Source organism: Lathyrus oleraceus, chromosome 4, assembly GCF_024323335.1.
Source record: "Lathyrus oleraceus cultivar Zhongwan6 chromosome 4, CAAS_Psat_ZW6_1.0, whole genome shotgun sequence".
Taxonomy (NCBI): Eukaryota; Viridiplantae; Streptophyta; class Magnoliopsida; order Fabales; family Fabaceae; genus Lathyrus; species Lathyrus oleraceus.
Genome location: NC_066582.1, coordinates 248,511,452 through 248,525,698, shown reverse-complemented (window position 1 = coordinate 248,525,698; position 14,247 = coordinate 248,511,452). Strand labels below are relative to the sequence as shown.

General features: G+C 38.6%; 1 protein-coding gene across 1 annotated transcript; it reads right to left on the bottom strand.

Moving 5' to 3' along the window:
• Positions 1-13,167: 13,167 nt before the first annotated feature.
• LOC127074884 (defensin Ec-AMP-D2) lies at positions 13,168-13,839 on the bottom strand. The gene is made up of 2 exons (XM_051016295.1): positions 13,650-13,839; positions 13,168-13,531 (listed from the first exon to the last, which is right to left on the bottom strand). Exons 1-2 carry the CDS (start codon positions 13,711-13,713, stop codon positions 13,365-13,367), a joined length of 231 nt encoding a protein of 76 aa, XP_050872252.1. The 5' UTR covers positions 13,714-13,839; the 3' UTR covers positions 13,168-13,364.
• Positions 13,840-14,247: the final 408 nt, after the last annotated feature.

The window sequence follows — 14,247 nt, the reverse complement described above, 5'->3', positions numbered from 1 at the left end:
AGGGGTGGAAAATGTTTTAGGTTATGATCCAGTAATTGAGAGTTATACCTTCCTAAGGTCGTTATGGGCATTTCCTATCCTTATGAGGGTAAAACTGTCCTTACTATTGAGAAGTAAGTAGTTTTATCCTTTGGATGTAAAAGGGTCATCGATAGGTCATTGAAGGCAACAGTTGTAAGGATACCTTAGCATTCGAAGGGACGATCATCATTTAACCGTAGGCTACACCGAAGGGTCATCGAGGGACAAAATCGTATTTTCGAAGGCAACATCCGAGGGACCATGATTTATTTTATGATGATTTAACCGAAGGGCCGTTGCTAAGTGTATCCCTACATTCGCGGGACATGACCGTAATACCGTAATATCGTAAGGCAAAAGAGAGGTCCAAGATCACATATTTAAAGGCCATATTGTAAAGTTAATTAGGTGATTATGATGAATCTCCACATTAAAATCAATACATTAAAAATAATACATTAAAATTAATACATTAAAATTAATTATTAAAATTAATTATTAAAATTAACACATTAAAATTAATTAAGCAATTTAGGGTGGATCTTCATAAGGGTATCCCACAAATAAAGTGGAAGACCTAACGGCGGTCTTTTTTCTGGGACATATGAACCTTTGCAAAATTCAACAAACGGGTTAGCATACCAAATCAGGATGCAATCGAGGATTACACCGCAAGAGAAGACACAGCAGCATGAATGTCAGGCAAAACAGTGCATAATTAATATAGAATAGATCAGGTTACGCATAGGACATAACAAATATCAACGGCTGTCCCGTTCGCCGCTGCCTCGCCTAGCGAGGTCCTAGCGAATGCTCGCTACATGCTCGCTTAGCGATGTGCTAGCGAGCGGCTGCGGGTTTTGAATTTCAGAACAGTATGACTTCAACCTGCGGCATGGCTTATGGCATCCAACACATAATTATATGGTTCAGCATTCACAATATTCAGGCACACTTAAATTCACATGCAAAACCTCAAATATGTTTATGAATTCAATTATAATATCACATGCAAGTTAAGAACATAAAGCGGTATCACATGCAAATTAAGAAAATAAAGTGATAATAGTAATGCAAACCTGTTTGCAATCGAATTGCAACCTTGAATTGGCGAGCCGGATTGAGTTGGGCGGTGGTAGCTTCGGAGCGGAGGAGCGGCCTTCAGGGTTTCTAAAGTAGCCTCCAGGGTTTTCGTCTGTCTCCCTCTGTTTTTCGTTTTCCTTTTCATTACTGAAGTGCTGGTATTTATAATGCTCTTTTTCATGACCTAATGGGCTCAGAATGAAGCCCGAAATTTTCTGTTGTCTGTCAGCTTCGCTAGGCGAGCTGGTAGCGAACGTGTAGCGAACGTTCGCTAGGCGAGCGTGTAGCGAACATAACGTTCGCTAGGCGAGCGTGTAGCGAACAGGCCAGTTTAGGCCATTTTCTGGATTGGGCCATTCGTGAGCTGGGCCTTCGTTCCTTTGAGATCAGTGTCATAAAAATGATTCGGAATGCCTTGAAAAATGTCTTGAAATATTGATGGGCAAATTTTGGGGTATGACAGCTGCCCCTGTTCAATATTCTTGAACCGAGAGAGTTAGAATGGTGTGTACGCCATTCGTGGTTTGGAGGTGGAAGATTATTGAACACTAAAATGCCCAAAAATTTGTGCTTGTCAATCAGGAGCTAGTCTTGATGGAGATGGGCTTAAAGATGCCATCCAGGGAACTTGATGATGAGAACCTCAGAGTGCGCCGTTCATCAGACGATATCTGAAGACATGGATGTCGTACCGAGTCATACGGTAGACCGGATAGTGAGTCATCCATCAGGCTATCGACTTCGCTGGGGAGTCAGAGTGTGTTATACGCTGCTGGGGATAAGGGATCAGAATGGATCATACGCTGGACCGCATCTGAATACCAGAGTGAGTTGTTCATTGGGCGGATGACTTCGCTGAGGATGAAAAATCAGAATGGATCGTACGCTAGATCGTTTCTGAGTTGCGGAACGAAACCTCCATTAAGCGGGTGATTTCGCTGGGGATAGAAGATCAGACCGGATCGTATGCTAGATCGTATCTGAGTTGAAGATCCAAATGGGTCTTATGCTAGACCGTATTGGAGTTGCAGGATGAGTCGTCCGTTAGGTCGTGTCTGATGATGAAAGGGGGTAGTCGTACGCTAGACTACACTTCAGAAATGTACCGTACACTAGGTAGCATCTGAGCAGATGAAGGTCTAACTGGGTCGTACATTAAACCGTGTCTGAGCCGAATGAGCCGTCCATTAGGCTGAATTTGATGATAAAAGGGGGTAGTCGTACGCTAGACTATAATTCAGAAATGTACCTGTCACTAGGTAGCATCTTAGGAGATGAAGGTCTAACTTGGTCGTACATTAGACTGTATTCGAGCGGCATCTGGTCTAACTTGGTCGTACATTAGACTGTATTCGAGCAGCATCTGGTCTAACTTGGTCGTACATTAGACTGTATTCGAGCAGAATCTGAGGACTTAAAGGTCTAACTTGGTCGTACATTAGACTGTCACTGAGCAGAATCTGAGGACTTGACGGTCTAACTTGGTCGTACATTAGACTGTCACTGAGCAGAATCTAACTTGGTCGTACATTAGACTGTATCTGAGCAGAATCCGAGGACTTGGCGGTCTAACTTGGTCGTACATTAGACTGTCACTGAGCAGAATCCGGTCTAACTTGGTCGTACATTAGACTGTATCTGGGCAGAATCCGAGGACTTGACGGTCTAACTTGGTCGTACATTAGACGGTCACTGAGCAGAATCTGGTCTAACTTGGTCGTACATTAGACTGTATCTGGGCAGAATCCGAGGACTTGAAGGTCTAACTTGGTCGTACATTAGACTGTCACTGAGCAGAATCTGGTCTAACTTGGTCGTACATTAGACTGTATTTGATGACTAGAAGGTCTAACTTGGTCGTACATTAGACTGTATTTGATGACTGGAAGGTCTAACTTGGTCGTACATTAGACTGTATTTGATGACTGGAAGGTCTAACTTGGTCGTACATTAGACTGTATTTGATGACTGGAAGGTCTAACTTGGTCGTACATTAGACTGTATTTGATGACTGGAAGGTCTAACTTGGTCGTACATTAGACTGTATTTGCAGAATCTGACTTGAAGGTCTAATTTGGTCGTACATTAGACTATATTTTCAGAATCTGACTTGAAGGTCTAACTTGGTCGTACATTAGACTATATTTGCAGAATCTGACTTGAAGGTCTAACTTGGTCGTACATTAGACTGTCTTTGAGTGGTTGAAGGTCAGAATGGATCGTACGCTAGATCGTATCTGAGTTGTTGAAGGTCAGAATGGATCGTACGCTAGATCGTATCTGAGTTGTTGAAGGTCAGAATGGATCGTACGCTAGATCGTATCTGAGTTGTTGAAGGTCAGAATGGATCGTACGCTAGATCGTATCTGAGTTGAAGGAGTCATATGTTGAGCTGAATCAGAATGAACCGTACGCTAGGCTATATCTGCTAGTATTTGTATATGTTGTATTGGCGATGAATGTTTGGGATGAGCTCGGCATGTACCGTACGCTAGGCAGTATCTGAGGGATATAGTTGCATCTTGAATGTAATTGATAAAGATGTCTGTCTGAATAGACCTTTGTTTTGACTATGTCAGGAGGATAATTGACCTGAAAAATAAAATTAGCTTCATGCCATGTCATGATGCATGAGATGCAAATGTTGTATGCATGTGTATGCTGTGAAATGATGTAATGAGTGAATTATGCGTCTGGAATAAATGCGAACATTGTATGCATGTATATGTTATGAAATGATGTAATGAATGAATTATGCATCTGAAAAGTTCTTCCTGAGGACTCTACTGGGGAAAATAAATCTCAATCTTCTGGTCGGGGATATTTGTGTTGATGACCCTGTCTCAGCTGGGGTATTTGATTTCTGTCTGATGGTAGAAACATTCGACAGAGCCTGGCTGGGGATAGAAGAGATGACCAATTCGTCTAGTGATGCCCATTTCTTCTGGGGAATAACTGGCTTAGCCGGGGAATAGAATTGGCAACAGATTCATTGGAAAGCCTGGTTAGACCTTCTCCTCGATCCTGAAGTCCTTTAGTAATTGTCATTGTTATTTTATGCATGTATTTTGATAAACATTGATCATATTCAAATGCATATATCCATTCAAGTTAAATCAATGGACGTTTACGCAAACAAAACAGAGAAAGTAAAACGAAAGCATCTTTTTGGAAATGAAATTGTATTGATTTCGAAAGAAGGCCTATAAATAGGCAATTTGAGTACAAGGAGACAGAAATCCTAGTAAGAGGAAATTGTCAGGCAAACAAAGAGAAAGCTATGCAGAAAAAGCCCTATTGATTTTAATTCCACCACTGTCATTATGTCTTCAAGCCTCTCATCTCCTGCTGTCGGATAGAAGTGATAAGCTTGTTCAGTCCTTTGAACTTGGATGAAGCAGACCGAGAACGGGACATAGTCATATGCTTTAATCCCTAATTTTTGCCTGGACCGCCTTTTTAGGTTTTCAGTCCACCAGGATACCCCTTTTTGCCCAAGCCGCCTTTTCAGGTTTTCGACTTGCCGGGTGTACATGCGTAGTATTTTTTAACTATGTCCGTGTTCACGGGATGCAGGGGATTCTTTGTCATCCATTGTAGCAAGCATCTTGGCTCCACCAGAGAATACTTTCTTGACTACAAATGGTCCTTCGTATGTGGGAGTCCATTTGCCCCTGGGGTCACCTTGTGGTAGAATGATACGCTTGATAACTAAGTTGCCGATTTGGTACACTCGTCTCTTGACCTTTTTGTTAAATGCCTGGGTCATGCGCTTCTGATATATCTGCCCATGACAAACAGCCGCAAGTCTCTTTTCATCAATCAAATTTATCTGATCGAGTCGAGTTTGAATCCATTCATCCTCATCTAAGCCTGCATCTTTCATAATTCTTAGAGAGGGGATCTGAACTTCCACTGGTAAAACGGCTTCCATCCCATAGACTAAAGAGAAAGGAGTTGCCCCTGTCGAAGTGCGCACTGAAGTGCGATAACCATAAAGAGCAAAGGGTAACATCTCATGCCAGTCTTTGTATGTTACTGTCATTTTTTGCATGACCTTCTTGATATTGTTAGCAGTCTCCACGGCGCCGTTCATCTTTGGCCGGTACGGAGGAGAGTTATGGTGTTTTATTTTGAACTGCATGTAGAGTTCAGTTTAGTACCATTATCAGTGATAACTCTTTCAGGAGACAGCAGGTTTCTCGGATGTATATTTGATGAGATCCATCTTAGAAATCAATAAAGTGGTATGATTCAACATATACTGTCTTAGTCGGCGAGCAGCCCAAGCCAAAGCGCAGCAAGCTTTCTCGAGCTGTGAGTATCTTGTTTCACAGTCGGTACCTTTTGCTAAGGCAGTGTATGACATGCTCTTTTCGACCAGACTCGTCATGTTGCCCCAGCACACCCTATTGAATTTTCTAACACAGTCAAATACATAGTTAGAGGTCTTCCTTCAACTGGTAGCATCAGAACTGGAGGTTCTTGGAGATATTTCCTGATTTTGTTATTCATCATTCCATACCATCTCTTGATTTTTCCTTTTTAGTAATTTGAAGATGGGTCTGCAGGTAGCAGTCAAGTGTGGAATGAATCGGGCAATGTAATTCAAGTGTCCCAAGAAACCTCTGACTTCTTTCTTGTCTATTTCAGTACCCAGATTTACAATTTCAATTGATTCCTCATGCGGCTGTATGGTCTTTCCTTCTTGTAGTACCAGTCTGGCAAGTTCTCCAGGGACTTCACAATCTTCCTCACTTCCATCCTCGGCTTGGTAGATCGGATTTTCAAAGTCATAATGAACAGTAGCAGAGTCATTACCAACAGGATCCAGAGTGGATATGGATCGGCAAATTGTTACGTGAGTGTGTGCAAGAAAACATAGCTTGTTTGAAAAATGACAGGAAAGATAAAGAGCGCAATATTTGAATGCAAAAAGTCCATTGATCTATTGAATATGAATATGCTTATGAAAATGACAAAACCCTTGAAAAATTAGCTATTGTGCCCCGGGCATAGACACAATGCCTTAAAATGCTAAAACAACAATAACAATTACTCCTGACTAAAGGAAATCGGGATAGTGTCTTCAGCCTTCCAACTATCGAGTCTGTCACCAATTGTTGGGGAAATCCAGCTATCCAAGTCACAATCGTTATCAGTATCTTCCACATCATTGACAGTCTCATCTTGATTAGGCAGAGGGGCAGTGATGACATTAGGAGTCTCAGGCGGATCAAATTCAAATTCTCCGGCGTCGATCATATCCTGAATTTTGTTCTTCAACGACCAACAATTGTTTGTATCATGCCCGGGGCTATCGGAGTGATATGCACACCTGGAATTGGGATTATAACGAGGAGAAGTAGTGTTGGGTTTTGCAGGAGGATCTCTGAGGGTAATTAAATTTGCTTTTAGCATACCTTGCAGTGCCTGTGCTAAAGTCATATTGATCTTCGTAAACTGCCTTCTTCCCGGGTTAGTGTGCCTCACAGATTTCTTGTCTTTTTTCTTCTCGAGCAAGAGAGCCTTCAGTTCCTTCTGCCCCCTGGATAAGTTCAAGATTATCTTCTGGAGTTGAGCATTCTGAGCCTGGAGGTCTTTGACAATTTGTTCGAGGTCCATTTTTCTGTTTGGAGGAAAACCGTGAGAACATTGATCCCTTTAGAGTACCTGTTATGCAATGTTATGTTATGCTATGCAATGTATGAAATGTTTTCAAGGACTTTTGGAATTTAACTTTACGTAAACCAACAAAAAAAGGAAACTTTTTTTTTTTTTTTTTTTTTTACAAAACAGAGCAAAGTTAAATCCCTAAGTCCTCGAAATGGTTAGTACAATGCCATGATGTCATGATGTTAAGTAAACAACAAGCACAAGCAAGTCATACAACCATCATCCCTAGGTTTTAAGGCTTGCATGAGTTCCATAGGTAAGTACCCTCCCCACTGAAGTTTGGTTGGTTCAACCTGTCCTAGAATAGTAACCGGGTTCTAGAAGGATCTCAGATCATCGACCTTCCTTTAAGTCCACTTCAGTGCAACACCAAGTGGTTGACCGAAGCTTCCCTAAAGTCCAATCTCAAAGAGTGTAGTATCGAGTCTCAACCAACCCCAGTCGGAACCGAAGTCAGTTATCTCACTACTTTCTAATGGCCAGGATGAGTCAATTAGGGTTCTAAAGGTCTGGTTAATGCTTTGATGACACCACGCGAATGCCAAATTTTTCCTCAAGTAAACATGAGGAACATCAGGACATCCAAAGTGTCACATTAACCGTAGCCATCATTTTGACCATTCCAGTATACGCCGGATAGTCGCGATGATCTATTGCTACTTACCTAAGGTACACTAGATCCGGGTGTAGGATCTTTCACTCAAGCATAAAATACCCTCAAAAGAAGGAACAGTTTAAAACATAAATGATTTTTAAGGTGACCTCTCTTTGTAAGTCCCCAGCAGAGTCGCCAGTTCTGTCATACGGTGAACTGACTTGGGGTATTTTGCTTTTTATCGCAATGCCGCGGATAGCAAGAGTCGCCACCGACTTTTCTTTTATCCAATAAGGAAAGGTGGAAAAGAACAGGAAAGACCTCAATAGATTTTGGGTTCGGGAGGTACATTATACAAAGGGAAGGTATTAGCACCCTTTGTATCCATGGTTATCCATGGGCTCTTAATTGCTGGATCACTTATATTTTTGTCTGAAAAGTGTTGGTGAATTGTTTGAGAAATGTTTCGGAAAGAGAGTTAACTTTGTAATGATTCTCGTATGAATGTATACAAAGTATTTATCTCGTTTGATTTTGAAAACGGTTTAGAAAAATGTAACTTGGTAATGATTCTAGTATGAATGTATACCAAGTGGTGATTTTCTAGGATTTGCAAAGTGTGAGGGGTGGAAAATGTTTTAGGTTATGATCCAGTAATTGAGAGTTATACCTTCCTAAGGTCGTTATGGGCATTTCCTATCCTTATGAGGGTAAAACTGTCCTTACTATTGAGAAGTAAGTAGTTTTATCCTTTGGATGTAAAAGGGTCATCGTAGGGTCATCGATAGGTCATTGAAGGCAACAGTTGTAAGGATACCTTAGCATTCGAAGGGACGATCATCATTTAACCGTAGGCTACACCGAAGGGTCATCGAGGGACAAAATCGTATTTTCGAAGGCAACATCCGAGGGACCATGATTTATTTTATGATGATTTAACCGAAGGGCCGTTGCTAAGTGTATCCCTACATTCGCGGGACATGACCGTAATACCGTAATATCGTAAGGCAAAAGAGAGGTCCAAGATCACATATTTAAAGGCCATATTGTAAAGTTAATTAGGTGATTATGATGAATCTCCACATTAAAATCAATACATTAAAAATAATACATTAAAATTAATACATTAAAATTAATTATTAAAATTAATTATTAAAATTAACACATTAAAATTAATTAAGCAATTTAGGGTGGATCTTCATAAGGGTATCCCACAAATAAAGTGGAAGACCTAACGGCGGTCTTTTTTCTGGGACATATGAACCTTTGCAAAATTCAACAAACGGGTTAGCATACCAAATCAGGGTGCAATCGAGGATTACACCGCAAGAGAAGACACAGCAGCATGAATGTCAGGCAAAACAGTGCATAATTAATATAGAATAGATCAGGTTACGCATAGGACATAACAAATATCAACGGCTGTCCCGTTCGCCGCTGCCTCGCCTAGCGAGGTCCTAGCGAATGCTCGCTACATGCTCGCTTAGCGATGTGCTAGCGAGCGGCTGCGGGTTTTGAATTTCAGAACAGTATGACTTCAACCTGCGGCATGGCTTATGGCATCCAACACATAATTATATGGTTCAGCATTCACAATATTCAGGCACACTTAAATTCACATGCAAAACCTCAAATATGTTTATGAATTCAATTATAATATCACATGCAAGTTAAGAACATAAAGCGGTATCACATGCAAATTAAGAAAATAAAGCGATAATAGTAATGCAAACCTGTTTGCAATCGAATTGCAACCTTGAATTGGCGAGCCGGATTGAGTTGGGCGGTGGTAGCTTCGGAGCGGAGGAGCGGCCTTCAGGGTTTCTAAAGTAGCCTCCAGGGTTTTTGTGCCAGGGTTTTCGTTTGTCTCCCTCTGTTTTTCGTTTTCCTTTTCATTACTGAAGTGCTGGTATTTATAATGCTCTTTTTCATGACCTAATGGGCTCAGAATGAAGCCCAAAATTTTCTGTTGTCTGTCAGCTTCGCTAGGCGAGCTGGTAGCGAACGTGTAGCGAACGTTCGCTAGGCGAGCGTGTAGCGAACATAACGTTCGCTAGGCGAGCGTGTAGCGAACAGGCCAGTTTGGGCCATTTTCTGGATTGGGCCATTCGTGAGTTGGGCCTTCGTTCCTTTGAGATCAGTGTCATAAAAATGATTCGGAATACCTTGAAAAATGTCTTGAAATATTGATGGGCAAATTTTGGGGTATGACAGTATCACAATTTTCTCTATTAAACTATAGGCACTTTCACATCATTGGTTCAATCGTCTAATATTTTGGTTCAGATATGAATCAGACCATTTTAATATATGATTGTGTTACCTTATAATTTTTGAATCAAGATGCTCCCAAACCTACTAAGCCTGGTTTGCGAGGATCTCAAGAATAGACCCATAAGATTAGGATTATTCTTTCTCCAAAACATGTTCAGAATCTCGAAAACATTTGCAGTCATTTTTCCGGTTCAACGGGACTGGGAGGGTGAGATAAATACATAAGGTAAGCACAATTGATTCTCGACAAGGACAATTACAATACCTGAATATGTATTTCGACATAAGTAATATTTTTGCAGCAATTCAAGAACTAAAGACATGTGGAAGAAATACAGAGGACAAAAGGCCATGTGGCATTGTACATGTTAAATGTTGAAGATTCGACCGTTGTCAACGGTTATAATGCACATAGTGTTGGTGTAAGCCCTAGAGGTCAATACTTTTCGTACTTGTATCGAATTATTTATTAATAATAAAAGGCTTTTTTTCTTTATTATGTTTGTTTAATAAAGTCCCTAGAATAGCTAGTCTGTTTAATGTATCAAGAATGACTTAATCATGAGATCCCATTTAACATAAGGACAATATTCTTAAAGTATTTGTAGTCGAGCTTTGTTGGGAAGTGGGATAACATTAAAGCATTAAGACCATTACGTATATAGACTGATGATCACATCTCATGGATCATGCATAAGGAGTTATCAAGTCTTAAACATAGGTATGAATATTAGGAGTAATATTTATACTGGATTGACCCGCTATGAGAATACTATATAGAATGTTATGCAAAGTGTCATAAGTTATTATCATGGTAATAGTGGTGTATACCATCCTTCGACCTGAAACCACTTCTTGATCAAACGTTGTCCATAACTGGATTATCATAAAGACAGTTGATGGGTACTCAACAAAGCATGTTGAGGGACATGAGTGGCCTAGATGGAATTTACCCATCATGCGTAACAGGATGAATGTCTAAGGGCCCAATATTGAACTGGACAAGGATGAGACGGTTTATGCCTTGTGTTCAATATAGACATAAGGGCAAAAGGGTAATTGTAAACATAAGTATTATCACAAAAGGATTTTTCATATCACATGATATTTTCGTGCCTTGGATAGCAGTGATGTGTTGTTAGATACCGCTCACTATTTATTATGTTAAATACATGATTTAATATAATTACCAATGTCACGAAAATCTACAAGGTAACACACAAAAGGACGAATTGATGAGAGATGGAGTAAATATGGAACAGTGTAAGGTATGGTGCACTTAAGTGAATTGTAAAACATCGTAATGTACAGTGCACTTAAGTAGAATACGAAATATGGTAAGGTACCACGTGCTTAAGTGATTTTGGTATATCATAAGATATGAGCCACATACACTTGGGTTTTTTAACTTGCAACCCACACAAGTGGTTCTGTAAATAGAACCCTTGTGCAGAAGCATTTGATTAGATGAAATTTTGTTTCTCTCTCTCTCTCTCTCTCTCTCTCTCTCTCTCTCTCTCATTCAAAGTCTTCATTCGTAGCAGCTAGCACTGAGATTGAAGGAATCCGTTCGTGTGGACTGAGTAGAGGCGTTGTCACCATTCAACGTTCGTGATCACTCCTTAGATCTGCATCAAAGGTTTCAATCGCCGCAAGAGGTAACGATTCTATCGCTGATCATGCCCATTCATAAGGATCACTAAAGGATAAATTTTTAATTTCCGATGCGTTTTTTATCGCTATTCTCCTTCATATAGTATATAAACAAACCTCTTCTATGTAACGAGGGTTCACATTTTTCATTGTTAGTATCTATAGAATTCAAACATCCAAGTTACAGAGATAGTAAATTTGTGAGAAAATGTATGAATGTTTGTCCCATTTTTTAACTTAAGTATTTCATTTGGTTGCTTTTATCATTTATTTTTATTTACTTTATCATTTAAACAATTATGCATTTACGTTTTTCTGTTAGTTTCTATCGAATTGTTTTACATTCAAACAATGAGTTATTAAGTACAAATACATTCTTTTAAACCGGGTTTTTTACAATATGTTCTAGGATTTTTTCGAGTTAAATCTTGTAAGTGAATTAAAATTTGTGATTTGATTTACTAAAAATATCAGTAAACAAATTGGCATTTTCCTGTGAGACCCTTTTGTGCAATAGATTTAAACTTTTAAAGAAAAGTGTTTGTTCTTTTATTGTTCGTTTTGTTCTTCATACATGCAATATTTTCAATGATTAAGTGTTTATGCGCCTGGAGAGTGGTAAAACTCTTGTTGAGATGGCTCCTCCAACATCAAAAAAATCTTCCCTTCCTCAGAACGACTCTTCAAATGTATAAGAACAACCATTCAGATCGATGGTTGGTGGTGTAGAAACTTCAGTGTCCGTTGAAGTAATCGGTCCTATTATAAGTCACATGTTAGTTTTGAAGACGATTCTAGAGTTAGTGATCCCTGCCACAAATAACCAGTTTTCCAACTCCTCTCGAGGATACACATATTACTGTAGAAGATCATATGCCTTCTTTTCTCCCAAGCTTTACGTTATCCCTGGTAGTAGAGAATATTCATATGACATGTCAGCTGCAATGATGGTAAGCCTACAAACTAATGCCTCTACATATGCAGATAATATAATGACTATTGGATCTCCTCTTAATCAATAGCTAGCATCGGGATCTGCTATCAACAATCTTAGTTGAATGGTACAACCCAAGAGGGATTATAATATGTCGCTCAAGTTATGTCACCCTTAACTACTAGTTCCCTCTTGGCTATGAGGCAACAAATGGATGATAACAACTATGATATGGTCAATATTTTTATCTAACAAATTGGTATTGTGTTTAACACTATATTCTAAAACACAAACCATACTTACCAACAATTGACACATTAAATGGATCGAATTGCTGATTTCTTTGGTGCTCCCCAAACGCATATTCAACCAGACCATTAAATTCAAGCACTTGGGACAATACAAAATCCAGACGTTGTAAACAATGAATATTTTCTTAATAATCAAGTGCAACAAAGGGTTATTCCTCATCCGGTCGAACAACACATACCGAGGGTAGTTGAAGTTGAAGGGGACTTAAGTCGAAATGGTCTATAGGTAGTATTGTTCAATAGGAACTAGGATGCAGACCAAGTGGTTACAAGAATCCAACAAAATAATTTTGAGGGCTAAAATAACATAGGCAATATGGTCGAACAAATCTTAGTCCAAAATGATCTAAAGGTTTGTCACTTCTCTTTCTACTTTGTTTGAATGTTGAGAAAACTCTAAGTTCACCAAGTTTGTAGGTGATACTAGTAGATCTCTTGTCGAATATATCATTCGATATTAATCAAAGGCAGTGATTTGGCCAATAATATAAATTTTAAAATGAAATCTTTTTCAACTCTTTAACTAAGAGAGCTTTCATATGGTTCACCACATTCCATATACAATTGGAACCAACTAGAAAGAATACCCCACGAGCCATTCTATATGAATCGGTCGATAATTAGTAAAAAGAAAATTCTCTTCATTCATGTAAGCTAGAAAGAACAAGTACAATAACTTAATCATTTACTTCCACACACAGGATAGAAAGAAGAAGAAAAAGACAGTAAGAAACCCATAACAAAATGGGTAGCTATGTAGCTTTATTCAAAACACACACAAGTAGAAAAAGGTGATGGATCCATCATCTTTGTTTCATCAACAATGTGTAGTGCAATAGCATCTATGACGGAATCCACGGCAGTGTCCGCCAGTGAAACGTTCTGTTTGGCACACAGAAGCACAGTTGGTATCACTCAAACATGTTCCTTTGAATTTGTGACTTTTAGATTCACAATCCCTTGCCTCTGCCACCATACTTGGCCCTATAGTATCATATCACAAAATTAATTAAAAACACTTATATAAAATCATACTATAATTAAGATATATCAATATTATGGATTATGTTATGTGATGTAACTGTAAAGAATAATTTTTTACCAGTAGCCACAAGAAGGAGAAGGAAGACAAACATGGTGGAAACCATAGAAATTGAACGAGCCATGATAACCTTAAAGACAGAAAAGTGAACTAGTTTAGAATTTGAAGTGAAATGCAAATGGAACTAGCTTGTCTTAAATAGAGCAATAAAGGTTACTAGTGTCTTTCCAAGGAATAATTTTACCGACATATATATATATATATATATATATATATATATATATATATATATATATATATATATATATATATATATATATATATATATATATATATATATATATATATATAATTGTTTTAGCATATCGTATAATTTATGTATACAACAGTAATATTTGAATCGGAGAAATAATTGATTTTTTACCTAACATTATTAATTAAGATCTACTAGTACTAAGAATTTATCTCTTATCAGAATGTTATATATTTATAGAAACAGAAAAAAATTGAATGATTTAGAATTTAAAAGACTGATATTAAAAAAAAAATTCATACATGCCCCCACAAGTATTTTTAGAGAGAAAATCCACGTGATATTGATATTCTTGATTTTGAATAAGTGAATATCTTAATGGATAGTGACAACAATGGATGATTT

Coding starts and splice junctions, on each gene's coding strand:
- LOC127074884 (XM_051016295.1), bottom strand. CDS start 13,713: ATGGCTCGTTCAATTTCTATGGTTTCCACCATGTTTGTCTTCCTTCTC. Junction 13,532..13,649: donor TCTCCTTCTTGTGGCTACTG/GTAAAAAATTAT, acceptor ATGATACTATAG/GGCCAAGTATGGTGGCAGAG.